The sequence below is a fragment of the Sceloporus occidentalis genome, unplaced genomic scaffold, assembly GCF_023333645.1.
Source record: "Sceloporus occidentalis isolate IW3139 unplaced genomic scaffold, rSceOcc1.0.p SCAF_4, whole genome shotgun sequence".
NCBI lineage: Eukaryota > Metazoa > Chordata > Lepidosauria > Squamata > Phrynosomatidae > Sceloporus > Sceloporus occidentalis.
This window is the reverse complement of record NW_028316984.1, coordinates 198224265-198251933: the sequence shown is the minus strand read 5'-3', so window position 1 is coordinate 198251933 and position 27669 is coordinate 198224265. Positions and strand designations below refer to the sequence as shown.

Below are 27669 nucleotides of genomic sequence, written 5' to 3'. Positions count from 1 at the left end.
TTAGGAAAACTCTTGTTAAAGATTTATTGCAGTAATACAATAAAGGTTTTTTCCCCCTTTTTAAAAAAACAACCACCCACATGTTTTGTTTGAACTCTACTGGTTTGAAAGTGGCACCACAAGACCAAGAGAGGAAACGATCTGGGATCCTCAAATTCTTTTTGTGGGACTCATTTCTAGAGGGTGAGACCCTCATTGCACATACTCCGCTTTGGGCTTTTACTTTTAGGGCAAAGATTCTCAGCAGGTGCTAAGCCTTCTCTTTGTGGTTTCGAACTGAGGGTTATCACTATAACTACACAGTTAACAGTATTATGATTCCATGTTAACTACTGTGGCTGCTTTCTATGCAATCCTGGAATTTGTAGTTTAGGAATTGATACTCCGAATTCTCAGCCACAGAACTCTCTGATGTCTCACCAATCTATAAACCCAAGATTTCACAGGATGCAGCCATGGCGCTTCAAACAGAATCACAGCACTAGAATTCTGCTGTGTGAAAGAGTCCTGAAAGATCTCACAAAATTCTCTGCTGGTTATCTTCAACCAAGGAGCAGATCAACTTTAAACAGACTCCCAGCCACTTCAGATAGTGCGTTCCGTCTGTGTGTAAAAACATTTAAAAGGTCAGCCCAACAAAAAGTCATTAGAAAAGATTTTCCGCAAAAGATGCAACACCACCAACCTTATGCCAATCCTCTGGAGGAACCTTTGGATTATGGCTCAATGCCACACACCTGCAGAAAAGAGGCCTCACTAGAAAAGGCAGAACGGAGAGAGTGGATGGCACGCTGGAATTTAAAAATCTGCCACAGTTAACCAGGGATTAACTGGAAAGTGGCTTCCTCGTGCTTACATTAGGAAGGGTTTACTTGGTATGCTCAAATCATAAATAAGAAGCAGAAAGATTAATACATAATGACAGTGGGAAGAAAGGGAAACACATAAAAATATGTACACAGATGAGGGCACTGGGCTAGTCCAACAGCTCTGAACTGAAATATGCAGTAGCAAGAGTTCCTTTTCCAAGCTCTAGAAGTAGCCCCATCTCATTCACAATTAATAAAGTGCCTATTTTTAAAAGAATCTTTCTTGCACAGCATTCTTCAGCATGGGAGACCTGCAGGGCAATCTGAAGGGGTCAAATATCCATGGGGATAAATCCCACATTATGGCCATTTCAGTTTCCTCCATCTTGCGACTAACGTGACAGGAGCCTGAAGTGATGTGACCTGGACTATGCCACTTGCCAACATTTGTGGGATAGAGAAACTGCACCCAAATGTTAAAAATCAGGAGACAGAAATACAGGCATCTTTGGTTTAGCTACAAGATGGACGCTTCCCTTTACTTTCCCACAACTGTTAGGGTAAACCTGTCAAACAGTTACTTAGATCCTCATGCAACCCACCCCCATTCCTCCAAAATAACTATTCCAGGCACAGGGAGAAACATCAGAGCACACCAGAAACAATTTCCATCCTGTATGCGCCACATGCGATTCCACAGCACCTTCCACTATGTGTGGCCCTGGCCCTGGCAGACAATGGTAAAAACTTTTTACCTCAAGAAAGCTTTTATAAAAATTGTGGGGAAAATAAAACATTTTTTCTGGACCACAACTCACAGGCTGCATCCTGTTAGTGTCATACACATGGATGTCACCCTACACCCATGGGGTGAATTGTTTGTCATGGCACAATGGACGTATTCTGCTGACAGTTTCAGTGGTGGACTTGCCCATGTGGCAATGTTGTGCATTGTGGCTCTGCACTGCAGTTGCATGTTGCCCAACAGCACCAAGTCATTGACATGTGCTACACAATGTTGCTATTCTGCAGAGAGATTGCATAGTGCCGGTGTAGCGTATCTCTATAGAGAGATAGTGGATCACAACCACAGAACACCATAGAATGCTGGCTGGGAAGTTCTGTGAATGGCAGCCTAAAAACCCTGATTTGTTTGCTTTTTTCTTCCTTGTTGGGAGTACATAGATCTCCCCCAGAAATGATTCTCCATGCAACAACACTACATGTTATATTGGACATCTGGACAGAATAGCAGCCAAGACACTAGCTGCCAAGAGGAGTGGACAAGAGGCAATGGGATCTTTCAGACCAGCATTGATAGGTGTACAGCTAAGGTTTGAGGCCACCAAGGAAAATGTGAAGGTTGCATCACACATGAACGAGAACACACACGCAATGCTGCTCCTTACTGTTCCGTGATGAGAGCCGTTGCTGCACTGTGTCACTGGACAATGAGGAGTTTTGACACGTGACAAACTAAGGCCTGGATCCTTTTCGTTGGGAAAAATGACAAGAAGCTGGCTGCCAAACGCATGTGCCTTGATGAACTATTCCCACACTTCATATTTCATGGGGAAGGGCCAGCATACTCCAAGCTGTGTCCCACAATCAACTCCCTGCCCCATGAAATTTCAGGGCCTAAAATGTAAATCAAAGCTTAGACAGAACTAGAAGAAGGGACCTCCACAGTAGCAAGCTCAGCTACATAGAAAAAAGGGCCTCAAGTTCAAGGTATGCTGTGCTACATCTGAGAAATGGCCAAGCTGGATGGACTCAAGAGAAAGAAGAGGACTGCTTGGCATTCTGGCTGAGTGGGAAGGAAGGGAACATTCCCACCCAAGGAGTGCTGGCTTTCCATAAATACACAAGACAGGGAACATACGTGACCAAACGAGGAAACTCCTCGTCACGTGAGTTTTTGTTAAACAACCATCCTGATGGCTGCAATAGGATCATTCTCTCTTGGCAATATGTCCCAGCTGCTCTTTGGTGTCTGGTGGGTAGTCTGCAAACTGTGGGTATTTCCACATGAGAAACATTCAGACAAATCGGTTACGGGATGGAAACAGCATACACACCAAAAGGCATAGCCTACCAACAATCATCTTCTTTTTAAAAAAATCTATTGGTTCTGAAGAACCATGATGATCTGCTGTATTAAAATTATGGCAACAGAGATTAGAAACCACTTTTAAAAATGTGTCATTTGTACAACTTTCTAGAAGGGTCCTGAAATGTACATTTGTGCTGTAAAATTTCTCCTGTCCATTGTGAGACACACGCATACGCACTCACACATTTTAAAAAGAAAGAAACCCGAGAACCCCTTGGAATCTGATCAGAGAGGATGGATGGGCTTAATGCCTTGGCCTGACTTTCAAACTGGTTCCCTTTCTATATCTTTATGCTTCAAAAATGATTACCAAGTTACATGCCCCAAAGTCTGCTTCCGTTTTTGAGGGAGAAAAGAATCGAGAAATGTAACAAGAATTCAGACATAATTCTCCTGCTTCTCTCCTTGGCAAAACAGACAGGTTTCCCAAATCCCATTTCTGATGTCTGAAACGTAGGTCAGGAGGGCTTTATAAATGTTACCGCTCTAGTCAAGCTTGGGAAATTTAGGAGTACGCAGTTAGCAGTCTGATCCTTGTGTTGTTCGAGGCACTACTTAACTGAATAGGAAACGTCAGCTACAGTGATGGTGGATCATGGAGTCTAATGGTTCCTTAGCGGTGTCCAGTGTATGCTTTGAACCAGGAGGTAACCGAAGCCGCCGCGGAGGAGATCATACCCCCAGCACTGCTGCTGGCAGCAATTGGCTGCGAGGCTTGCGTGCCCTGACTCTGTAGCATCTCCGCTGTCTGGGAGGGGATGTCACAGAACCGTGGGCTGGGAAGATTCTCCCAGTCCGTCCCCAGGTCCGTCTCTTCGTCGCTGATGTGTTCGTCACCACTCTCGTCCGTTTCGCCGGCACCACTAGGGTCCACAAATTCCATCGAGTCCTCCAGGTCGGCACTGACCTCAAATGGACCAGATCTGAGGGGATTTAAAAAGCTTCTTGAAAAACATGTTTTACTTCAGACTCTTTTGGGTCAAAGGCCTGTGGGGCTGTTATTAGAACTGAAAAAGCCAAACTCAAGGGTCAGAGCTTGTCAAAAGGAACACTGATGACTTGGTGGGGCAGTCTACTCAAAGAGCAGCATCAGAAACCAATGTTCCAGAACAAAAATACAGATAAGGAAGGAACAGTTTCTGAAAGGATTGGCAGAATTACAGAGACTTATAGGGAAAGGGCTGCCTCCCCCCTCCCCTCCCCCCCCAAAAAAAAAACCCAGACCGCCTCAGCAAGGCTGCAAAAAACTGAGAATGCTCAGAAAGGATAAGGTTACACACAGAGCAAGTTTCCATCTCTTCTTTGGCTGGATAAAAGCCAAAAATATTCAAGCTCTTGTCTGGAGTCAGATATCTTTTGTTGGCTTCTGTTGCACAAAGTAAAGAAGTGTACACTTTTTTAAAATCCCTGAAACAATTTTGGGAAAATAAGTCTCATTCCATTAGAAAAACAAGAAGCCTTGGGTTTCTGCTGGGGTTTGGTTCCAGGACATATACTCCCCCCTCCCCTCATGAATACCAAAATCCATGGCTGCTCAAGTCCCATTAAATACAATGGCAGAATAAAATTGTGTCCCTTATAAAGAATCTGTGGATACTGAGAACCGACTGTATTTTAAAAATTGAATTATTTTTCTCTTTAAGAATAGAATGATAAAGTTTTTTACGGCAAAGTTTTGTTACCTTCACATGCCAGAAATTGCATAATATGAAGATGTGTGTGAAGAGAGACTAGAAAACAATGATTCCAGTACATTCTATAGGCAAAGTATGCCTCCCCCTTACAAATGCTTAGAGAAGGCCTACAAATGCCTAGAGAAGTGTTCCTTTAGGTCCACCAGTGCAACTCTGTGGTGAATTTCTGGCAGACGTTGACCATAGAATCAAGGTGGAGGACCTAGAGATTCCTAGAAAGAACATATTAATTAAATTTGTGAATAATCAAACTCAAAACAGTCAAAGCTGCAAATGTGGAGAGCCGACTGTACTAATAATTTTACATGCACAAAACAAAGGCTTTTCTATTTTTAAATTTTCATGAATACACCAAAATAGTACAATTTTATGTGCTAAATTATGAATGAAACATTTTAAAGTCAGCCCTCCATATCAACCAATTCTTTATCCATGGATTCAATTATCCACAGATAATTGATTTTGTCATTTTATATAAGGAACACCATTTTACTATGCCATTGTATTTAATGGGACTTGAGCATCCATGGGTTTTGATATCTATGAGGCATCCTGGAACCAACCCCAGCAGATACAAAAAACCCATTGTGTATTACAAAAGCAATTTTAAAAAACTATAAAAAAGTTTAGCTTTCACATAAAAATAAGCATGGCATGTATTTCAGTTTCCCAAAATTTATAACTGCAACTCCAAGAAAATGTGGGGGGAAATCCCGTGAACCCTGCAATGATTTCAAAATTTCCAAAACTAGACATTGCTGGGCTTGTAGTCAGAGCAGATCCAGTGTAAGGCAATTTAACACTGAGATGTGGTTGTCAGCGTGGACCCACCAGGGATGATTTGGAGGAGGAAAGGAAGGTGGGAGGAGAGGGGAAATGAGAGAAAAGCTGTGCCAGGAAAAAGGAAGCACAGGACAGAGACAGAAGTAAGAAAAGAAGACCCAGAGTGCAGAAGGAAGGATCCCAAGAGGTGAAAGGCTCTCTCTTACCTTCCCAAATGTTCGGTCTCAGGGCTGACCAAGTACATCAGGTTCCTGAGCGTATGCAGAGGGTGCAGGAAGTCTAAGTTTACATGCTAGAAAAGCGAGAAGAAAAAAAGCCAAATATCAGTCAAGCAAGGCACGCAAAGATCAGGAGGGACAAATGCAAAGCTGTCTGAGAAAGGAGTAAAAAGAATTCTTGTCCCTTACCTGAGAAAAGCAAAGGTAAAGGATATTGGCATTCAGCTTCTTCACTGCCCATGTGAACTTCTTCCTGCTGAGATTTTCGCCACAGAACTCACTGCAAAACACATAAAGTCACACACATGTGTGGGGGAAAAGAAGAGCAGGACTCACCACCTATCTCCCCTTTCATGCGGCTTTGCTCTAGCACTGCTAGCCAGCGACACTGGGCACGATGGTTGCTTTTTGCTGCACCCACTGGGAGGACAGCCAGCCAGGGTGGTGTAGTGATTTGAGCACTGGACCTGGACTCTGGAGACCAGGCCTTGGGCAAGTCAGACGCTCTCAGCCTCAGAGGAAGGCAAACCTGTCTGAACAAACCTTGCCAAGAAAACCCTGTGGCACTTTGTGGTTGCCACAGGTCACAAACAACGTGCAGGTACACATCAATAAGTGGGAGGACAGTACACTTGACTCTCAGTTTTGATCTCTGGTTTCTCAAACGAGGCAGCACTACTGAACTGTTCATGTAGTTACCCACAGGTATACATGGACAGCTTGGAGAGGGAGCGTTGGGAATATCTTCTCCTATGAGGCTACTCCAGTTTTAAGATTAATTAAATCAGGTAGGAATTATGGGCCCCTTCAGATTCTGTGGGACTGTGAGTGTCATCATTCCTCACCCTCGGTCAGCTTGGCTAGGGCTGCTGGGAGTTCCTGCCAGGCAAGATCTGAAGGGCAACACTTCACCCATTCCCGATTTCAATGGTTAAGAGCACCCTTCCTCAAGGCGGTGCCTTCCACATGGGCTGATGTCAAGTCCCACAGTGCTCCTGAGCACAAGCCCTCGGGCTTCTCTGAGAAGACTCACCTGTTGTACAGCTTCTTGGGAAGGTTCACATCAAGTATGTGTGACAAAATGTTGACCAGCTGAGTTGCATAACACAGAGCAGCACTGATGGTGTAGGCGGGATTGTTATGCTCCATGTCTAGAACAGATGAGAGAAAAGCATCAACAGCCTGTAAGAGGACTTGCCAGAATGAGCAGCTGCTTGGCTCTCTCCCCAATGTCAGATGGTATGGGTGGGCAGAGTGTGAGCCACTTCTGGAAACTGCTGTTTAGAGTCCTTGAAGCCCTGCCCCAATCCACCAAAACCCCTTAAGCCCCCAAATAATAATCACCATCATCTCCTCCCAAAGAACCCTCTGCAAACATGTGAAAACTGAAGAACATATTCCCATTCCAACCCCAAAAGCACCCTAGAAGACTACTACTCCCAGCTACTTCCGTTGTCCTCTGCAGTCCCTCTCAAAAACAGTATCACTTCCTGGTGTCATTTTGATAAAGACTGCAGAGGAAAAGAAATATATTTAGGCTTGTTCTGAGGGGTAAGGCCCGTGAAGGTTCTGGTAAGGGAAAGTGATCCTTGCCCTTCTGCTCTTTGCCCTGGACATACTGTGATCTCCGCTATCCAAAGACTCTCAGCAACAACTTCAATAGGAATACTGGTGTCCTCTTTTCTACATATGGTAGAACTGAAACCCAAAATACCTATGTACTTGTAAGTATCACCAATGCTTTCTTCATGACAGAACAAGGAACTATAACATGTCCCATCAAAAAATGTTACCTCCTTTTAAAAAATATTATTTCATTGTTAATACTTTTATCTATGTATATCCCTTCTTTCCCCCAGTCCTGGGACTCAATGCAGCTTACAATTTTTTAAAAAAGCTCAGCTAAAATTTAACATATGCAAGTTAAAATATAATTACATTACCAATATAATTTAAGGGTATTAAAAGCCTGCCCTTTAAAAGAAAACAACAACAATGAATAACACAGACAAAACATCACATTATTAAAGGTCTTTTCTCCATCACCAGTCACCTACAGGGCTGCTGAAATCAAAGTCTTCACCTTTCCCTATGGAAGGATAGCAAGGACAGCTTCAGTGTAACTTCTCCAGGAAGAGAATTTCAAAGCCTGGGAACAGCCACCAAGAAGGCCCTCTCCTGTGTTCACACCAGATGCATCTGGGAAGATGGTGGCATACCTTCCCACAACTATTGAACTGTTGTTGTGTACTTTCAAGTCATTTCCAACTTATGGCAACCCTATCATGGGGTTTTCATGGCAAGATTTATTCAGAAGAGGCTGAGAGCATGTGACTTGCCCAAGGTCATCTTGTTATGATTTCATGGTCAAACCCTGGTCTCCTGAGTCGCAGTCCAACTCCCAAACCACTATGCCACACCGGCTCTATAGGCATGGTCTTTCCACTCTCCGGTACCTATGTACATAAATTATATAAACTGAGTAACTGGCACAACTCCTCTGCACAAGAGGAAAGTCCTGGAGTTATGGAGGACACAGAGGAAAGGCCCTAGATTTACATACAGAAGGCATCCCCTGCTGTCAGAAATGTAAGCTACACATCCTTCCAACTTTTGGGATTTCTGCAGGCAATACTGTGCTGTTGCACACATATCCTAGATCTAGAAACTTTTTGGCTCACACATAACTCTGTCAATAGTACTACCATGCTTTCTCCAACTTCTCTGCAATGTTGTTGTGGGCCTTCAAGTCCTTTCCAACTTACAGTGACCCTAAGGGGATCACATCATGGGATTTTTTTTGGCAAGGTTTGTTTAGAATGGGGTTGTCTTTCCCTTCCTTTGAGAGCATGTGACTTGCCCAAGGTCACATAGTGGATTTCATGGCCAAGTAGGGAATTGAACCCTGGTCTACAGAATCATAGTCCAGCACTCAAACCACTACACCACACTGGCTCTCTTCCCTGCATTGTGGCATTCTAATATTCTACATCTGTCTGCACAAGTTATTCTGAGTGCAGAACTGGGCATGAGGTGACACCCAAGCATCCTCAACAGGCTCTAAATAACAAATAATGCACCTGGCCAGCTCTTTACTCACCAGGCCCTTGAGTGGTTTTCTTCTCTTCCACCCAGTTGTAGTAAGCTGAGTAATCTCCGTTGCTGGGAAGGGTTATCCAAGGCCCTGTGATGCTGATGCTGGTGTCTCCATTGTGATCATCACACACCCATCGCCCGGACAGGTAAGTGGTCCTCCTGGCTTCTGCCAACTTGCTCACAGTGCTAGATGTCATGGCGCTGTCACTCTCAGAGGACACATCAGCAGGGTCCCTGGAAGAAAAGCACCAGACTGATACCAAGGGACTCCTAAATCCAGGACCAAGCAGACCAAATCCAACAGTGACAAGAGAGCCACAAGACAGGAGAGCAGCTTGTTTTCTGCTGCCCCAGAGAATAGGACCTGAAACAATTGATGTAAGCTTTTTCTCTGGAAGTTTCTAAACAGAGGATGGACAGCCATCTGTCAAGGATGCTTTGACTGAGAGTTCCTGCATGGCAGAGGATTGGATTGGATGGCCCTTTTTGTGGTCTCTTCCAACTCTACAATTCCATGATTCTATGAAAAGTGATGCTGGGAGCATCCTATGCATGGTAATAAATGCTTCCAATTACCTGAGCAGAAACAAAACTCTGGCCTTTTGTGTGCAGCTTCCTCATCTGTTCTATCTGCCTCTGCCAGCCTGTCACTCCCCTGTCCCCATGTTGACTCTCCCCTTGGTCTGCCACTTCACCAGGGTCCCAAACTCATCACACATCATTCTGCCCCCCTTCAAGCAGAATATGGATTCAGACTCCATCTCTGAATAGAGCTTGGAAGAGTTCCTTTTGAGGAGAGGAACTCCTGGAGTTCTTAGCCAGCCAGACTGGGAGTTGTAGTCCCCAAAAATAACCTTTTCAACCTCTGCTCGGGGCATGCTCTCCTCCCAACTGTGCCAGGACACACACTTGCACCCACGACTGGCTCCCTGCCCAGGGCTGAGAAGAAATTTGCTAAACCACTTAGCAAATAAGGTGACCTGGTGTTAGTAATTAACTACTCCTTGCTGTTATTCAGATGAATACCTGAGGTTGCTTGAAAGGAAGGCAAGATAAAAATGTAATGAACATGAAAAACATTTCAAAAATGAAATGAAAGATCTGTGCTCAAATGGCACTTGTTTCTACGTAAACATGGTTTGGATTTGGCTATATTACAAATAGGAAGAAGGCAGCTATAACAGTTTCCTTCACAGCTTCCTCATCCTCAGATTCTCGCTGCTTTCCAATGTCTCCAGCTTTCCTGCACCCAACTCTACAACAAATGAATATACACTAGTCCCTCCCTATTTGCAGACTTGGAGTCTGTGGCCTTGTTCCTTTGTGGACAGCAAGCGAGGAGGGACAAAATGAGTGCATGCCCATTTTAACCAATGAGCTTTGAATATTTGCAGTTTTTCCAACTTGCGCGTGCAGAGGTGTGTCTGGAACGGATCCCCCATGAATCGGGAGGGACTACTGTACAGATGAAACCCTTTCTGTCTTGCAGACAGAGAAAGCCAGACATCTCCTGAACACGCCACTGATCACACTCATTATGCTGCTGCTTCCTCCCTACCTCATGCCAATCTTCACCTCCTCAATAGGGAAGATGACTGAAGTCAATTCTAGGATGTGCGACCGCCGAAGGTTGGCCAGATGCTCATGCTGGTTTCTCAAGTCACAGTTCCTCTTCTCAACCAGCTCTCCCAGTTTGCGGTTGTGCCTCTGGATCTTCTCCTTCTTTTCCTGGTGGCGCTGGGCCCGGCGGTAAAGCTTCTGGTTCTCATCCCTAATTCTGAGGAGCCACTCGGAATCTAGGACAGTAGTGATTTTATTTTGTTTATTTTTCAATTAGTTTATATCTGGCCTTTCTCCCAAAATGGGGCTGAGAGTAAGGGTTCAATGATGGCAGTTGAACCAAAACGAGACTGGTTTTGTTGCTCCCTTACTCAGAAGCAGTTTTTATTTGTGATCGAAGGGTTCCTTTCCCCTCCCTTGTTGGCATGAATCTGGACTTGGAACAGAGTAATGAGCAATTTATTCTGCTTTGAAAGTTGGTACATAGCAGAGGATTCTGGGAATACCAGAGGGTATTCCCTCAATTCATACTAGTGCCAATCAGGGCTAGTTAACTTCATATGCAGAGAGTCCACCATGGAATGCACCAATTGCCAGCCCAGGGCCAAGACTGGTAACTTAAGAAAACCTGCCCTTAAAGCCCCTTAGCCATCATATTTTATGTGTGCCTTCAAGTCACCCGGTGACTTATGGTGTCTGCATGAATTTCATAGGGTTTTCTTAGGCAAGGAATACTCAAGAGTGGTTTTGCCAGCTCCTTCCTCCGAATTATCACCTGCAGCACCTGGTATTCATTGGCAGTCTCCCCCCCAGCAGCTTCCAAGATCAGACAGGACCTGGTACTATAGTTTTTTGTGGGTTTTTCGGGTTACGTGGCCATGTTCTAGCACTCTGCTAGAAAATGGTCACATAACCTGAAAAACCCACAAAAAACTATGGATGCCGGCCATGAAAGCCTTTGACTTTACATAGGACCTGGTACCTTTAGGGTACTGAGTCATGCCCACCATTACTGGAGTATTAAACTTATAACTCACCTTTTGCTACCAATAAATAATGGTACTCAAGATGGCTAATCCTAAATGACAATCAGATAAAAGAGCCCCAGTAAGATTTGGAGGAATACTAAGATTATGCAGCACACTTTGCAAATGGACTGGGCTACACCAGGGTAGGGGAAAACAGGAACTGCAGTTAAGATCAGCTGAGTCTTTTACTCCACGATCACTACTTACTTTTTGTCATCTCTTCGTTTTCTTTGCAGATGGTTTGCTTCAGCTGCTCAATTCTCATCTTGCAAGACATTATTTTCCACCTCTGAAAGAAAGGGAGCAAAGTAGCAGAAACTGTTCCAGCCTGTTTTAGCATTCTTAGCATCAAAGAGTTATCTCTGCCCCAAGGCTCAAAGTAGGTGGGGCAGAACTGGGTCTATTCCTCTTTGGTCGCACCTGTATATGAATTTGGCTGGAAGCAGCAACAACAACCCAAAGGTTTATGAAATCACAGAAAAGACAAACATTGTCACCACAATATCCTTGATCTATCTTGAGGCTGGCATAATGCCATAGTTAAAGGAACATGCTGCATTTTGGCTTTGTACATGAGCATTTTCCTTCTGGAAGCAAGTAATAATATACATCAATACATTTCCTCTACCAAATTGTCCTGCAACCTGTATTGAGGGTGGGGAAAGTGCAGCCCATGGGACACATGTGGCCCCTAAGCCCCATACCAGTCCTTCAAAACCCTATATTTTTTTAATTGCACTATTTTCAGGCAATGATGGGCCAAAAACTGTACAAACGCCATGCTTCCCCCCCCAATATAAAACAGACAAAAAAAATATCATCACCAACCCAGACTACACATCCCACCCTGCCCTAACTCTATTTTCATTGAAATACTTCTCAAAATGGAGACAGGACATGAAGTGTCATTACCCCAGTCACCGTTTTGAGAGATACTCTTAAGAAAAATGGAGGAATTCTGGTGTTAGCGGAGTTGTAGTCTTTGGGGCTCTGCCAATATCTGGGCAACACAGCTCAGGAATATAGTCTCCTCTCCAGGTAAACAAAGGCTTAATGAGGTATGAAAGAAAAAGAGCCCTCCCTCTAGTCCATCCGCCTTGGTCCAGGCCTTAGAGGGAGAGAAGAATGCTGGACCTGATCCCCTCCCCCCCCCCACCATTCCCTTCTCCTTTTGTGTCATGTCTTTTAGATTGTAAGCCTGAGGGCAGGGAACCATCTTGTTATCCCCTCTGTTGTAAACTGCCCGGATTCCCAGTGATTGGGCGGCATATAAATAAATCTTCTTCTTCTTATTATTATTATTATGTTGAAGTTGCATTGGGGGCTGTATCCTAGAAGATAACACAAAGTAACACAGAGGAGACAATTGCCCAATGAAATGACCAGCTGAAGTGATGTGCCGGAGCTTATAAAACCCTCAGGATACCACAAAGCAAGAAAAGAACAAAGTGATACTTTGAGACTAGGAAAGCTGGTCAAGACTGGACAATGGCATCCAGACTCCTAGCTTCCTCCACGAACATCCAGGACTCTAAATCTAATCTTTACTGAGAGCAGAATAGGAAAATGTTGTAGACAGATGTGTTAGGGAAATTATGGTTCTTTTCAATCTTGGCTGAATACGATTTAGGCTACTGTAACTTTCTGAATAATTGTTTGGAGGAATATCCGGGATGAGATATTCTTTGGATATGTATGTTCCTTACTTAGAATAAAGCTTCCTTCACAGAACTCCTTTCCCCCCACACTCTTTTCATGTGCCTTTTGCTCAGTGTGTGTGTATTTGCCCCTGCAGAGTCAGGTGGAAAGAACAAGTCAAGTTCCCCAGTATAGAATCATAGAGTTGGAAGAGACCACAAGGACTATCCAGTCCAACCTCCTGCCATGCAGGAAATCTCAATCAAAGCATCCCCGACAGATGGCCATCCAGCCTCTGTTTAAAGATCTCCAGGGAAAGAGACTCCATTACACTCCGAGGGAGTGTGTTCCACTGTCAAACAGCCCTTACATTAGTTCCTCCTAATGCTGAGGCAGAATCTCTTTTCCTGTAGCTTGCATCCATTGCTCCGGATCCTAGTCTCTGGAACAGCAGAAAACAAGCCAGTTCCCTCCTTAATAATGTCCCACTGAGTTATTAGTGAAGGGTGTGTGTGTGTGTTAAAATCAGTGGGTGGTGGCAGTTCAAATAGATGATCTCTAGAGATATCATCCTACTCAGAAGGAGGAGGGGGACCCTAGAATCACTGCAGGGGAAAACTGACCCTGGCCTTCATACAGTTGCCCACCCATGACCTAAATCATAGGTACGAGTACGTCATGAATATCTGTTCTATAGCCCCATTTTTATAAGTTTTATATGTTTTATGCGTTTTATACACACTTTGTTGTCTTATGGCCTGTTGGCTGAAATAAAGATTATTATTATTACTAAATCATAGGCCCTGCCATTTGGACACGGCTCACAAACAGAAAAACTGGATAAGCTATACTGGTTATTTTATACCACTGGAAATCTAGAACTTCAGCCAACAGGTTTATATTGGTTAACAACATGCTCAGGTAACAGTAACCTTTGTTTTTATTGATGTGAGGCATTCATCAAATTTATGAACATTTAGTCTTCATTTTTAAAATACAGGAATTGTGGTTGTGCTGTTCAACTCGGGGAAATATAATCTCATCATAAAAGACTGAAATCCATTATCTGTTGTATTTCATCTCCTCTTAATTATTTACTTTCATTTTAATTAAAATGGAGAATGAGAGCACTGTACTGTGTTTTGAACCTTTAGGGGGGAAATGCTATATAAAAGCTAAGCTTGCAAAGGGATCTTGTTGCACCGTTTAGACCAGTTGTCCCCAAACTGTGCTCTTTAAGGGATTTTGGACTTTAGCTCCCAGAATCTCAGACTACTGGCCAATATGGCTGAGGCTTCTGGGAGATGAAGTCCAAAATCTCTTGAAGAGCAGTTTAGTGAGCACTGGTTTAGACTAACTGAGAGAAAGAAGTTGTACAAATTGTTTCGCTCAGCTGGTCTCAAAGGTGATATACGATCCGTTGCCATATTGATATTCCAGACTAACACAGCTATGTCTCCGAATAAATGCAAAGTGTTAATTGCTCCATGGGGCAATCCCACACTCCTTTACAAAAGTGTGCACATGAGAGCCTGACTGGGCAGGGGAAAAGTACCATCCCTCAAAGCAATGAGCGATGCAGCTCCAATTAAATATGAACTGGAAGGCTTCATAAGGACTCACCAGCTGGTCAGTTATCCATTTCCCCTCCATAGCTTTTAATAACCTACAAGAAGTGAAGAGAAAATTAGCTGGCAAGCAGAATCACACTAGCAAACATCAGAGGTCAGAAAGACGATGCAAAACAGAATTGGCACTTACTGGGACTGGAATTCATGCTGCTTGTTTCTAAGGTGCTTTAATCTCTCCTTCTTTTCAGAAAACCTGGAAACAAAAAATATACGGATGAGGTCTTTTAGTCCACGAGAATGTAGTGGCTAAAGCAGACCCTGCTGTCAGGCTCATAACTGTAACTTTTAATCTCTGCACAAAACACTTTTGAGAATTGTAGGTGTTCAATATGTAAGACAGAAAATATCTATCAACTTTAGCGGTGGCAAGATGAATGAAATTATGCCAGAAAAAGGTTGGACAGCGACAGAGGTCAAACAACTAAACCTGCCCCATTTACCACCAACATCCATGTCACCTGGACCCTTGCAAGCCACACAAAATAGTTTTCACAAAACTTGACCTGACCAAAAAGTCAATTTGTTTTCTCAAAATATTATTTTGGCCCCTTAGAAAGGGGAGGGGGAGGGGAGAGAAAACAACATTTGAATGTAAAGCTGTACCCCAACAACCAATTCTCCATATTGTTTTTTTGGTCCAAAAAAACTTTAAAAGAAGCACAGATGTCTGAGAGGCTCTGGGGCTACACAGATTTTGTGGACTGCCCATGGGCCACACAGCTCACATATACCCCACCCCGATTTCACAGCATTTGGCTTAATTTAGAGTAGAAATGGCAGAAGATATTACTGGCCCATCAAAGGCCATGGCTAATTTTGGGGTAACCATTTTGATTGCAGAGGTGGCCTGATCCAGCCAATCACCTCTTACATTCTCAAGAAGGGCACAGGCCCAGATTCACTGAACCAGCTGAACTATGCCTTTAAAACACTTTTGTTGGATGTTTTTAAACTGAAGTTGAACGTTCACCACTCAGTATATTATAGCAGTAGATTTTTGCATTAGCAGGGACTTGCAATAGATGATCATTGGGAAGGGTCTCTTCCAACTTTATAATTCTATGATTGATAAGAGATGAATTAATATCCTATTGTACCTGTTTTGCCATGTTAATTGCTATGCATTTTTTACTATTGCTGTGAATTGCTATCTATTTCTTCTCTTTTTATTGTTAGTGTGATTTGCCATGTTATTAGATTCCTACTGTTATTTGCTATGTATTTTTTTACATATTGTATTATTATAAGTTGTTATTTTATAATTTTGCTGCTTTTGATTTTAGATTGTACACCGTAGGCAGGTTTTATCTGTATTTTGATTGATGACTATGTAAAGTGCTGTGTAAACTTACGGCGCTATATAAATAAACTGTAATAATAACAATAATAAGATCCTGGAAAATGCACTCTTGCTTTAGACTGTTTATATCTTCAACAAGAAGGCATGTTAATTCTTGAGAGGAAAATACAACAGTGCAAGGATTGAAATCATCCCACCTGACCTAGAAAACCATGAGTTTCCAGACATGTTTATTAATGTTGCAAGCCCAAGCAAGAGTCTCCTTCCTTGGAGGTCTTTAAGTAGAGGCTAGATGGCCATCTATTGGGGATGCTTTGATTGGATTTCCTGCATAGCAGGGGGTTGGACTGGATGGCTCTTGCGGTCTCTTCCAACTCTATGATTCTACGATTCTAAGAAAACAGTAACTGAAAAGTGCATGTTCAATATTATATTTAAACAGTAATTTATTTCCCCACCACTGTTCTTCTCAGTTCAGTTTCCATTCAAAACGTGTACATTTAAATTTGTTATGGAATATCATGTCTCCATCAAGAGAAATTCCTGCCTTTTATGTTTTGGTAGCATTTTCAGATTGATTCATGTACAGTTGTAAAATTTAAATATAGTATTAGTGGGGGAAAGGGTGGCAGGAGAATCCACTTACTAACAATAAAACCAACCGACCTTTTAACACATCTGCATATTGGCAATATGACTGAAAGTTCACATGCCCTTTTACACACATGCTCACCAAACAGGTTTTTAGTGAGTGCAAAACAGGAAAAAAAGATGTTTTTATTTTTAATCCCAGAACCGGTTGTGCCTCGGCTGTCAAACGCTTAGGAAATCACAGGAGGTTACACCAGAGGTGGCCCTGAAGTGCTCATCTGCAACTCGTCACTGATACACCCAGGTATACTCTATGATTACAGGATATGTGCAAATATTGATAGTGCTCCTCTGGCAAAGCAGCTTTGTTGTCTTTTAAACTGAAGGCAATCTTCTAGACTTGTTGTATGATTAAATGTCATGACTGCATACTCAGTCTACCCAGGTTGCTTGTTCTGCTCTCCCCAAAACAGAAACATACAGAGCTGAAAGAATTGACTGAAAAAATGTGGCGTAACAGGTATTGCACCTGAACTATACAAATGCCCAACACAGCCATCAGAACCTGTACAAAAGCCACGATAACAGAGTTTCTGTTTACCATAGGAGGTGACACCTGGCTGACATTTCTTGCTTAGCAGCAGACCAGTTAACTGGCTGGGGGAAAAAGTAAGTGGTCCACATTGTCAGCTCTGTGGGGTTTATTTAAAACACATGTGACAGAGAACAATAGTGATATGCTATAAAAGCCAACATTCAAACCACACTGGCTCTCTATATTACAGTTCTCTTGGCATGATTCCTTCAGAGATTGTTTGCTACTGAATTCCTTTTGAGGCTGTGAGAATGTGACCTGACTAAGGTCACCCAGTGGGTTCCTATGGTTGAGTGAGGATTCGAACCTTGGTCACTCAGACCACTACACCATGCTGGCTTCCTTAAGTGGAACTTACTGCCAATAAATGTGCACAGAGTTGCACAAATTCATACATGCCCAAAAGTAACTCCTACTGAACACAAGGAGGCTTCCTTCTGAGTGAAAATGGACAGAAATGCAATGTTCCTCTTTTCTCATTTCCAGCAGACCCTGTATGTTTCCGGTAATACCAAATAGTGACATATGACTATATTACAACTGCTTTTTAACAGCCCAACAACTTCCCATTACAGTACAGTTGAAGGACCCAGCCGAGGAAGTTATGAATATCTGTTGAGCAGTCAAACCCACCAAGAATCCAAGAGCAAAATGGACAAATAAGTGCATCCTCGTTCCCTTTGGAGGAATAGCATGATATAGTGGTTTGAGTGTTAGACTACAGCTCCAGAGACCAGGGTTTGATTCCATGGAAGCCCACTGAGTGACCTTGGTTGAGTCCCAGACTCTCAGCCCCAGAAAAACCCATGATAGGTTTGTTTTAGGATTGTCATAAATTGGAATCTGCTTGAAGGCACACAACAACAGTTCCCTTTGACCTGGTAAGCTGCCAATTAAAAATGACACTTTTCAACATAAAATCATAAAATGGGGAGAGAAATGGAAGACTACATGAAGCAGCAGCTTGCTGTAACATGTTACTTCAATTTATAAACATTTTAATCCCAAAAGGCTCTCTCTATTGTCATGACGGCAACTGATCCATATACCATTAAAACTGGTTGGCAGGAAAAAAAGAGCACATTGGGATATAAACCAGTTCTTTGGAGATTACTCCACAAAGTATGCTCCTGTGAATGTTAGAAGCTACGCAGATATGCAAAGTGTATCACACCAAACTAATTGAATAATCTATTCATAATTTCATTTCCACAGATTGCCTGAGGTAAGTACCCACCCCTCACTCTCCTCACATAATATGGAAATAAATGTGATGGTCATCAATAATACAGTTGGCTCTCCACATTTGTAGCTTTGACTTTTGCAGATTTAATTATTTGCGGTTTTGATTAATATGTCCTCTCTAGGAATCTCTTAAGTCCTCCACTGCAATTCTGCTGGAAGGTGACCATAGAGTTGTGCTGGAGAACCTAGAAGTTCCTAGAGAAATCTCTAGGCATTTATAGGTCCTCCAGCATGATCCTATGATCAACGTCTGGCAGATATTTACCACAGAGTTGCACTGGAGGACCTGGAGATTCCTAAAGAGGTGTTCTCTCAGATAAAAAGGATAGTGTTTTTTCCACATTCATGGAGGTCCTTTACCCCTAACCCTAGCAAATGTGAAGGGATGACTGTACTACCGACCTGCCTTATAATGGTCATAGAGACATTAATGAAAGGGGCGAGGGGGAAAGCATCAAATACTCTGAAAAACAAACACAAAAAATACAAAGGAAAAAGGAAAGACAAACACTCTGAAGCAGTGCCACCTGGATTTGCCAGCAGGCCATTCTGGTGCTGATCGGAAGCTTAGCATTAGTGGCCAGCAGGTATATGATATGATTTAAAGCCAAGGGTGTTTTCCCCCCAAGGGGGGTTGTTGTTGTTTTTAATAGGTAGCACATTTTAAGGAGCTTCCAACAGTGGCCCAGATGTACTAGAACCAAGTTGAGTAGATCCAATGAATCAACTAGATCAGAAATTCCCAAACTTTGGTCACCCAGTTGTTTTAGACTTCAACTTCCAGAATTCCTGACAGTTGGCCAACCTGACTGGGGTTTCTGGGAGCTGAAGTCCAAAACCACCTGGAGACCAAAGTTTGGGAACTAGAATCTGGTTAAGTCAATAGTTGATTCAGTTGGTACCCTCTATTTGAGATTATAACAATTTGATTTAGATCACTATGTTCTAGAACTAGAACAAGAACAAATACTCTAGCCACAGTTGCTTATAAGGCCAGGGGAGTAGATATTTTCCAGCCTCCATTTTCTCCAGATCTTCTTATGTTACTACTGCTGTTATCTTATGCTACCACTGCTGTTAACTTATGGATCAATTTGCATTTAGTTAGAAGTGTTAGAGGTCTGCTAGCAGTCAGAAAGATGTCATATAAGCATATTGATTAAATTAAACAAATAAAAAAATCAGTAACCTTCACAACAGCCCTGTGAAGCATAGGCGGGTTACAAACCGCCATTAGGGATGTCCTGAGGATGTCCCAGTTTGAAAAAGGGGCGTCTCTTCTAGACACCCCTTACCCTATCATGGACTCAGTCTGTACAAAATGGCGGCACCCTGTTCATACGGGTACCTCCATTTTGACGTAGCGGACACTCTGCGTCCACATGTGGCGCACCGGAAGTGACGCAGCGAGTGCGCCCTTTGGCACTCGCGGCGCCTCTTCCGGGGCCTGAGAAGGAGCATGATTTCCATGCTCCTTCTGTGCAGTGTCCAGGAGCCGTGCCGTTTAAAGGCTGCGGTTCCCGGACGCTGCAAGCGGAGGCAGAGCCAGACCGCTGCTTCTCAGCGGTCTGTAACGTGCCATAGTTACACAATTCATCTTGCAGAGGGCTTGCTCCAGGGCTCCTAAGGAGTTCCTGGCAGAGGTGAAATTAAATGCAGAACTTTCCCATCTTACAGTCTTTATCCATTATGCACTACTTGGTTTTGTTACCTTCTGGAAATGATCTTCCCATTCCCCTGACATTGTTGCCATAATTAGGCTGCAACACCAAAAATACATTGCACAAGTCAAGGGCAAAAGGACATGTCTGTTTTTGTTAACTGCAGGACTTCCTGCCACACAATGAATCATTCCAGCTAATTAAATGTTAACCAGCTCATCTGTCAAACACAAACACAAAATGACTAGGAAAGACACTTCCTGAAACAAACACTAGGTTTCAGAGCAAAGTGTGATTTGTGTGACTCATAATGAGGAGTTCTCCAAATCCTATCATGAGCCATCAAATCAAGAAAGCTATAATTAAAAATATAAATTTTTGGAGTTAGATATGAAGTTTAGAATTTAGAAATAGGAATTGCAACCACACACTAGTAGCAAGCATGTATCTACTTAGGACTAAGCCCCACTGAGTTCAGTGAGAGATTTATAAATGTACAGTCTCCCCTCTGTTTGTGTGGACTTCGAATCTGCATCCCTTGCTTACTCACGAGGGGCAAATGGAGGGACTTAAAATGGGGTGCACGCCTGTGAGGGCGCACAACCATTCAAGTCAATAAGGCTTGAATATTGTTGATTTCTGTTTTCGGAGAGGGGGGCGGAACAGTTCCCCCGGGAAAACAGAGGACAACTCTATATTAGTCTTCCCACCTCAGCCATGAAACCCACTGGGTGGCCTTGGGCAAGTCACATGGCAAACCTCCTCTGAACAAATCTTGCCAAGAAGACCCCATGACAGGTTTGCTTTAGGATTGCCATAAGTCAGAAACGAGTTGAAGGCACACAACACACACATACATTAAGTCCAATCAACTCAGCATTGTCCACTCTTGAGTACCAGTGACTCTTCAGGTTCACAGGAAGAGAGAGAAATCTCTTTTCCCACACTCCTGCCTAAATGTTTTATCTGAAGGTGCTAAGGCTGAACCTGGTAATTAGTGCAGAAAATGCATGTATTCTACCACTTATCTTTGGCTGTTCCCCAAATTTCTTCCGAGTCAACACACCAGAAAGTTAATACAGAACAGGGCAGCTGTTCACACAATTGGGTAGAAGGGTCTGACCACCAGCAAAATGGGACAGCGTAAATCACAAAGCCCTTTTGCTAAGTTTACACATGATGGCATCTAAGGCTCTACTGAGATAAAACAAAGAAGAACTGACACCATTTTGCATCCCTTTGTAACCAAGTTATAATACAAAGCTGTTTAAATAAGCCTAGAATCAAATAAATGACCAGTCTTAATAATCTATATGTTGAGAAAGCAAAAGGTGGCAAGTTTTCTGCTGAGATCTCTGCTAGAGGCAATTCCAGTCTGTACAAGAAATGCCCACTATGAAGGCCGGAGTCTCCCTGACCAATCTTAGCATGGCAGACATTCATACTGGAATGATACTATGTTCCAAAACACAGAGACAAACAGGAAGAATAAGCGTCCCTTTGTAGATCAAGGACAAATTCCATCTGGGAACTATGCCTAGAAGGAAAGAGAAGGAAATATCATTATTCTCCTAACTTTACTACAGGATTTTAAATTTCATGTAGAAGACGGAACAAGCTGGTTTTCTTCTGATCCAGAGACCAGGAAATGAATGAACAGACTCAAATTGCAAGAAAAAGAATCCCACTAAACATTACAAGGAACTTCCCAATTGTAATAACTATGTGATTGCAAAATAGATGGCCTGGAGTGTGTGGGGGACTCTCCTTCTTTTGAAGTCTTTAAACAGAGGTTGGATGGCCATCTCTCGGGAATGCTTTAGGTGTGTATTCTAGCATGATGAGACAAAGATTAACTGGCCCTTGCAGTACCTTCCAACTCTTTGACTTCATATCTATATACCCCACCAGCATTAAAACATTATCTTTCCAATGTATCAAAAATATTTAAAATTCTTAAGGAGCAGCAGAACAACCATCCAAGATGCCCTCCAATGCTGAAGAGAGAGAGAGAGAGAGAGAAAGAATGAATATAAGGGAAAATAATTGAAATTGTGATAAAACTTTAAGGGCAAGAGTTCTAGCTAATGGAAAGTGAATGGATACTTAAGCTGAAACACACATGGGTCCATCTTGCAGTGGCAAGACAGGCCATTTTCTATGAGGTCCTCTTATGCTATTCAACAGCATGTGTGAATGAAAAACCTGAATGCAAAGACCAAATATGTGGGTCTTTCCAACATGATCATCGCAGACTAGGAATACCAATGTATCTTACTGGCTATTTCTCTCAGTCTCCCTCCCTCTTACATGCATACAATTTCTTAGTAACACTGACTGGGAAATGGTCCTGACACCACTACAGGTATAGGAGAAAACACAGAAATTGCTGGCTTTAGTCTAGCATTCCAAGACACACAGGTCAGAAGCTTCCCTCTTATGCACATCTATGGTGCATTGACACACATACACATGCAGACAATTTTATTTACATATAAACAACAACAACTTTAAAGTGAACACATATGCTCACCATATATACTCATGTATAAATCAAGGACTGGTTTTGGACCTAAAATTATGGATTTTGCCATGACCTGTGCATGAATCAAGGGTAAAACTTAAGGGCATGTAATAAAAGATGTAAAGGACAAAACCAATTCCAAGCTTTGAATTTAATTTGTTAATTTTGCCTGATTTTAACCCAGATCCTGGAAAAGCTGACAGAAATGTCTTATTCAAAACCTTCAAAGCCCGATCCCTCATTGCTGGAATAATTGCATAAATTGTGAAACTGTTTTTCAATGTGGAATTTCTCCAGGGGCGGGGGGGGGGGGGAACGAAGGCTGCATCCACACTGCAGAAATAATCCAGTCTGACATTGCTTTAACTGGCATGGCTCAATGCTATGGAGACGTCAGATGGATAGACTTAATCAGAGAAGCCATGGGCCTGAATTTACAGGACCTAAGCAGAGCAGTGAAAGACGGGGGGCCTTGGAGACGTCCCATCTACAGTGTCGTTTTTAGTAGGGGTTGAGGATGGTTAACAACAACAAATACCTCCAAAGTAAACCCTGTTCCAAAGAAAGATATCCAATCTCCCTTGTAGCTCTTGTTTTCCAAGAAGAGAAACATGTCCCCAAATACACTTTGTAGGAGTACTCTAGTTCCTAGGGCGCATGTAACTAAAAGAGCCCTCTTGGGAAGAAGCCTAGCAAGTTTGTTTAGATGCTGACTTTTCTCTTACATTTAGGTACTACAGCAAAACTAGGGATTAACATTCCAAGCAGGTGTCTGTCTTGCTGGCCTCTTCCTCCTCCCTCCAAGCCCTTTATTTGTATAAATAGGACACTTGCCAGAAGTATTACTAAACACCACCCAAGCTATTTATAACTATAAATTCTGCAACGTAAAGACATCTGCCGTGCACTAAAGCGGGTATACTTTGTGCTCCTTAGGTAGCAATGAAGATAGCCAATGAAACAGAACACAAATCCTACAAAGAAAGACTGAAAATATGTTTCAGCCTGAAAAAGACTGAAACATAAAAGTTGAAGGATGGTTCTCCGCTGCTATAGAGAACAGAACCAGATATAACTGGGTTAAAGAGAGTAATGTCAGATGAAGACTAATTAAAATTAATAGTAGGAATATTTTGATAACAAAATTGATTAATTATAAGGTTTATGTACTCCCCTGTACTTAGGCTAGAAAACATTATATTGGTGATCTATTGCTGGATTTCTTTCATCAAATGCAGGAGCGGACTGGACTAAATTATCTAGAACTCCCCCAACCCTATGACAGTCAATGGACAAGCACCTGTTCCCTCTTCAAGATGCAAGACAGAAGGCAGAAAATCAACCACTGTTCTGGTGTTAAAAACAAAGAGCAACTCTGGTGCATCAAACCAAAGGTCTACTGAGCCAGCATTCTCTTCTTATAGTGACCAACCAATGCCTACAAGCCCAAAAGCAGGACATATGTGAAGAAGCACCCTGTCCAGGGACTAGTGTTCAGAAGCATATTCTGGTAATAGTTGTAGCATATAAACATTTTCATCATTAGTAACCTCTGATAGCCTTATCTTTCATTAATAGTCTGTTTTAAAGGTGATCCAAACTGCCAGCCATCACTTCATCTTGCAGTAGCAAATTGCAGAGTTCAGGATTGGAAAGCACACAACCAAAACAGTGCTTGAACTGCTGATCTTCCTGATCATTATTTATATTTCAGGGCATCCAAGTGATAATTGCACAGAGGCTAAGCCTGGCTCTCTTAGCTCTCTTTCATATAAACTTGTAGTGAAGGATCAAATGTTATCAACAGCCTGACTAGTTATTAGCTGTGATAATTGAGAGATACCGTCCACAGTGTAATTCTGAATTCCACTTGGTAAAAGTAACCAAACAAGCATAGCTGAAGCCATCGGGCCATTCTGGGGGGCTCTTGGGGGGGGGGGCAAAGATCTCCCTACAATATTTCAATTACAACTGCCATGAGCTCTACTTAGGAGAGACAATAGTGAAGGACGATGTGAGTGGGCTTCTAAGACCCACAAAACAGTGATATCTTTATTGGATCAACCAAAATGCACAAAATGCGCAAACGTTCTTAGCTCCACTGGCTTCTTCATCAGGCAAAGATATTAAAAAGCATGCAGGAGGGGGAAAAATTAAGACAACCTTAGTCACAAGCCTGCATTTTGTCAAGATGTGTCTATTCTCAGTTCAGGTGGTATTGGAGGGACATTCATTCAGGGAGGCCCTTCCACCTACTGGCCATGTGGGTATATGGCCAGGATATAAAACATTTTAAGTTCCATTTCCAAGACAAAAGGAGATGATCCCCTGGATACCCAAGTTGCTTCCATCCTTTGTGATGCTACACTCTCCTTTGTATGGCAGAGAAGCGCTCCAAATAGTGGTTTGAGCACTGGACTAGGACTCTGGACCTGACTGGGCCATGGAAACCCACTGGGCAAGTCACACTCTCTCGGTCTCAGAGGATGGCCATGGCAAACCTCCTCTGATGAAACTTGTCAAGAAAACATCATGATGGTTTGCCTTGTTGTTGCTGTTAGCCGCCCCTGAGCCCACCTCAACTCATAGTGACCCTATGGATGAGATATCTCCAGGCTCCCTGTCCTCCACTCTTCTGATTAATCCATGTAGTTTTAGGCCCATGACCTCACTGATTGAGTCTATCCCTCTGGGATGCAGTCTTCATCTCTTTCTGGGGCCTTCTAGCTTTCCTAGCATCATTGCCTTTTCTAGTGATTCATGTCTCCTCATGATGCGGCCAAAGTATGACAGCTTCACTTTGATCATCTTGGCTTCCAGGACAACTTCAGGCTTGATCTGTTCAAGGACCCATTTGTTTGTCTTTCTGGTTTTCCACAGTAACCTCCACACTCTTTTCCAACGAGTTGATTTTCTTCTTATCCACTTTCTTCATTGTCCAGCTCTCACATCCATGCATGGCAATGGGGAATACAATGGCTTGATGGCTAGCCTCTCCATCCCTGATTCTTTGACTCCTATTTCTGTTCTGATCAAAGTTTGATCTAAGCAACAGGAAATCTTTAACTACTGCTATTCTGTTTCTTCATTGCCGACGTTGAATTTGTGTAGATCTTCTGTGGTCATTACTTTTATTTTGTTTATGGTCAGCAGTATGCCTGCCTTTTCACTTTCTTCCTGGATTGTCCATAGTAGCTGTTCCTACTCTATGACGTTTTCTGCTAGTATTATGGTGTCATCTGTGTATCTTATATCATTGATGTTCTTTCCTCCTATCTTCACTTCTTCTGAGTCTACCCCTGCTCTTCGTATACTTTCTGCATACAAGTTGAACAAACCTTCTCTGGAGGTTTTTAAAAAGAGGCTGGATGGCCACCTCTTGGGTCAGATTGTGTCTTTCTGCATGGCCCTATGATTCTAAGTATGGTGATCAAATGTATCCCTGCCAGTTGGAAACCATTCTGTTTCTCTAGCTTCTTCTAGCAACCTTAGGGTTGCGATAAGTTGGAAACGCCTGCAGAAGAAACGATTAAGAGGTGATATGACAGCCCTGTTTAAATATTTGAAGGGATGTCATACTGAGGAGGGAGCAAGCTTGTTTTCTGCTTCTCCAGAGACTAGGACCCGGATCAGTGGATGCAAACTGGAGGAAAAAAGATTCCACCTCAACATTAGGAGGAACTTCCTGACAGTAAGGGCTGTTTGACAGTGGAACAAAGTCCCCCGGAGTGTAGCGGAGTCTCCTTCCTTGGAGGTCTTCACGCAGAGGCTGGATGGCTCATCTCTCTGGAGTGCTTTGATGGTGTCTTCCTGCATAACCAAATGTGATTGGTCTGGATAGCCTTTGGGGCCTCTTCCAACTCAAGGATTCTATGTTTCAGTGATTCTATGGGAACCAATGTAGATTCATTATACTTTGTTGCCATCCGGTATGAGAGTTGCATAATGGAAGTAGAATGTCCCAGATCATGAGACACGACTGCATCAGGATTGCAAAGCATGACTCTCTCCAGTAAGAGTTATCGTTTTAGAACCATAGAATCATAGAGTTGGAGAGCCCCCAAAAAGGGCCACCCAGTCCAGCCCCACTCTGCCATGCAGGAAGCCACAATCCAAGCACTCCTGAGAGATGGCCATCCAGCCTCTGTTTAAAAACCTCCAAAAAGGGAGACCCCACCATATTCCACTGAGAAACATCTCCAGAGGTTCTTCCTCTTGTTGAGGTGGAATCTGCTCCGGGCCCCAGTCCTTCGGCTGAGAGTTCCTGCACGGCAGAATGGGGTTGGGCTGGATGGCCCTTGGGGTCTCTTCCACTGCTGTGATTCTATGACTTGAGAGCACACCACAACAACAACAACAGAGACTTTTGTGGGTCTCTGGGGCTATGTGGCCATGTTCTAGAAAAGTGTATTCCTGACGTTTTGCCGGCATCTGTGGCTATGAGCATCTCCAGAGACTGTTGCAACGGAGGTGAGTGGGGTATATATACATAGCCAAGGCTGCAAAGCATATACACTCATCCCTCCACGTTTGCGCTTTGGTCATTTGTGGATTTGATTCACGTGTTCCCTCTAACAATATCTAGCTCCTCCAAAGCAACTCTACTCTCGGCTTTAACTACAAGTTGCCCTGAAAGACCTAGAGACAGGCCTTTGTGGCTCCTCCAGCGCAGTTCCAGGGCCAGGGTCTGTCTGGAGGACCCAGAGGTCCCTAGAGAGGCGTCCTCTTGGGTTAAAACACAGTGCTTTTCTTATTGGCGGTGTATCCATATCCAGGGGGCCTTGTGCCCCTAACCCTGGCGAACACGGAGGGCAATGGCACCCAGCACCCAGCACCCAGGGTGCCCTAATGGGGCCAACCCACCCCCAGGCCCCTCTCCTTAGGGAGACCCACCGCTCCGAGTCCCGTCCGTCGAAGAAGACGAAGTCGCCCCCTCGGACGCACTTGGCGCAGGTGAGGCGGCGGCGGGTGGTGTTGCATAGCGGGCACCGCTCCACCGCCACGTACAGCCCCTCCGCCCCGGACTCCGCCGCCTCAGCCGCCTCCGCTCCTTCAGCGACAGCGCAGGCCACGGCGGGAGCCTTACTACTGATGCCGCCGCCGGGCCTCCGCCAACTAGGCCCCGACCGACCGCCGCTCCTGGGAGACGCCATGTTGCCGCGGGCGCCCGCCGGTCACGTGGG

The 27669-nt window shown here is 43.5% G+C and overlaps 1 protein-coding gene across 1 annotated transcript; it reads right to left on the bottom strand.

Moving 5' to 3' along the window:
• On the bottom strand, window positions 1–27669 carry ATG14 (autophagy related 14). The gene is made up of 10 exons (XM_089522845.1): window positions 27380–27669; window positions 14701–14763; window positions 14563–14605; window positions 11509–11590; window positions 10272–10509; window positions 8718–8947; window positions 6651–6768; window positions 5807–5897; window positions 5606–5691; window positions 1–3845 (listed from the first exon to the last, which is right to left on the bottom strand). The coding sequence occupies exons 1-10, from the start codon at window positions 27637–27639 to the stop codon at window positions 3536–3538; spliced, it is 1521 nt and encodes a 506-aa protein (XP_089378971.1). The 5' UTR covers window positions 27640–27669; the 3' UTR covers window positions 1–3535.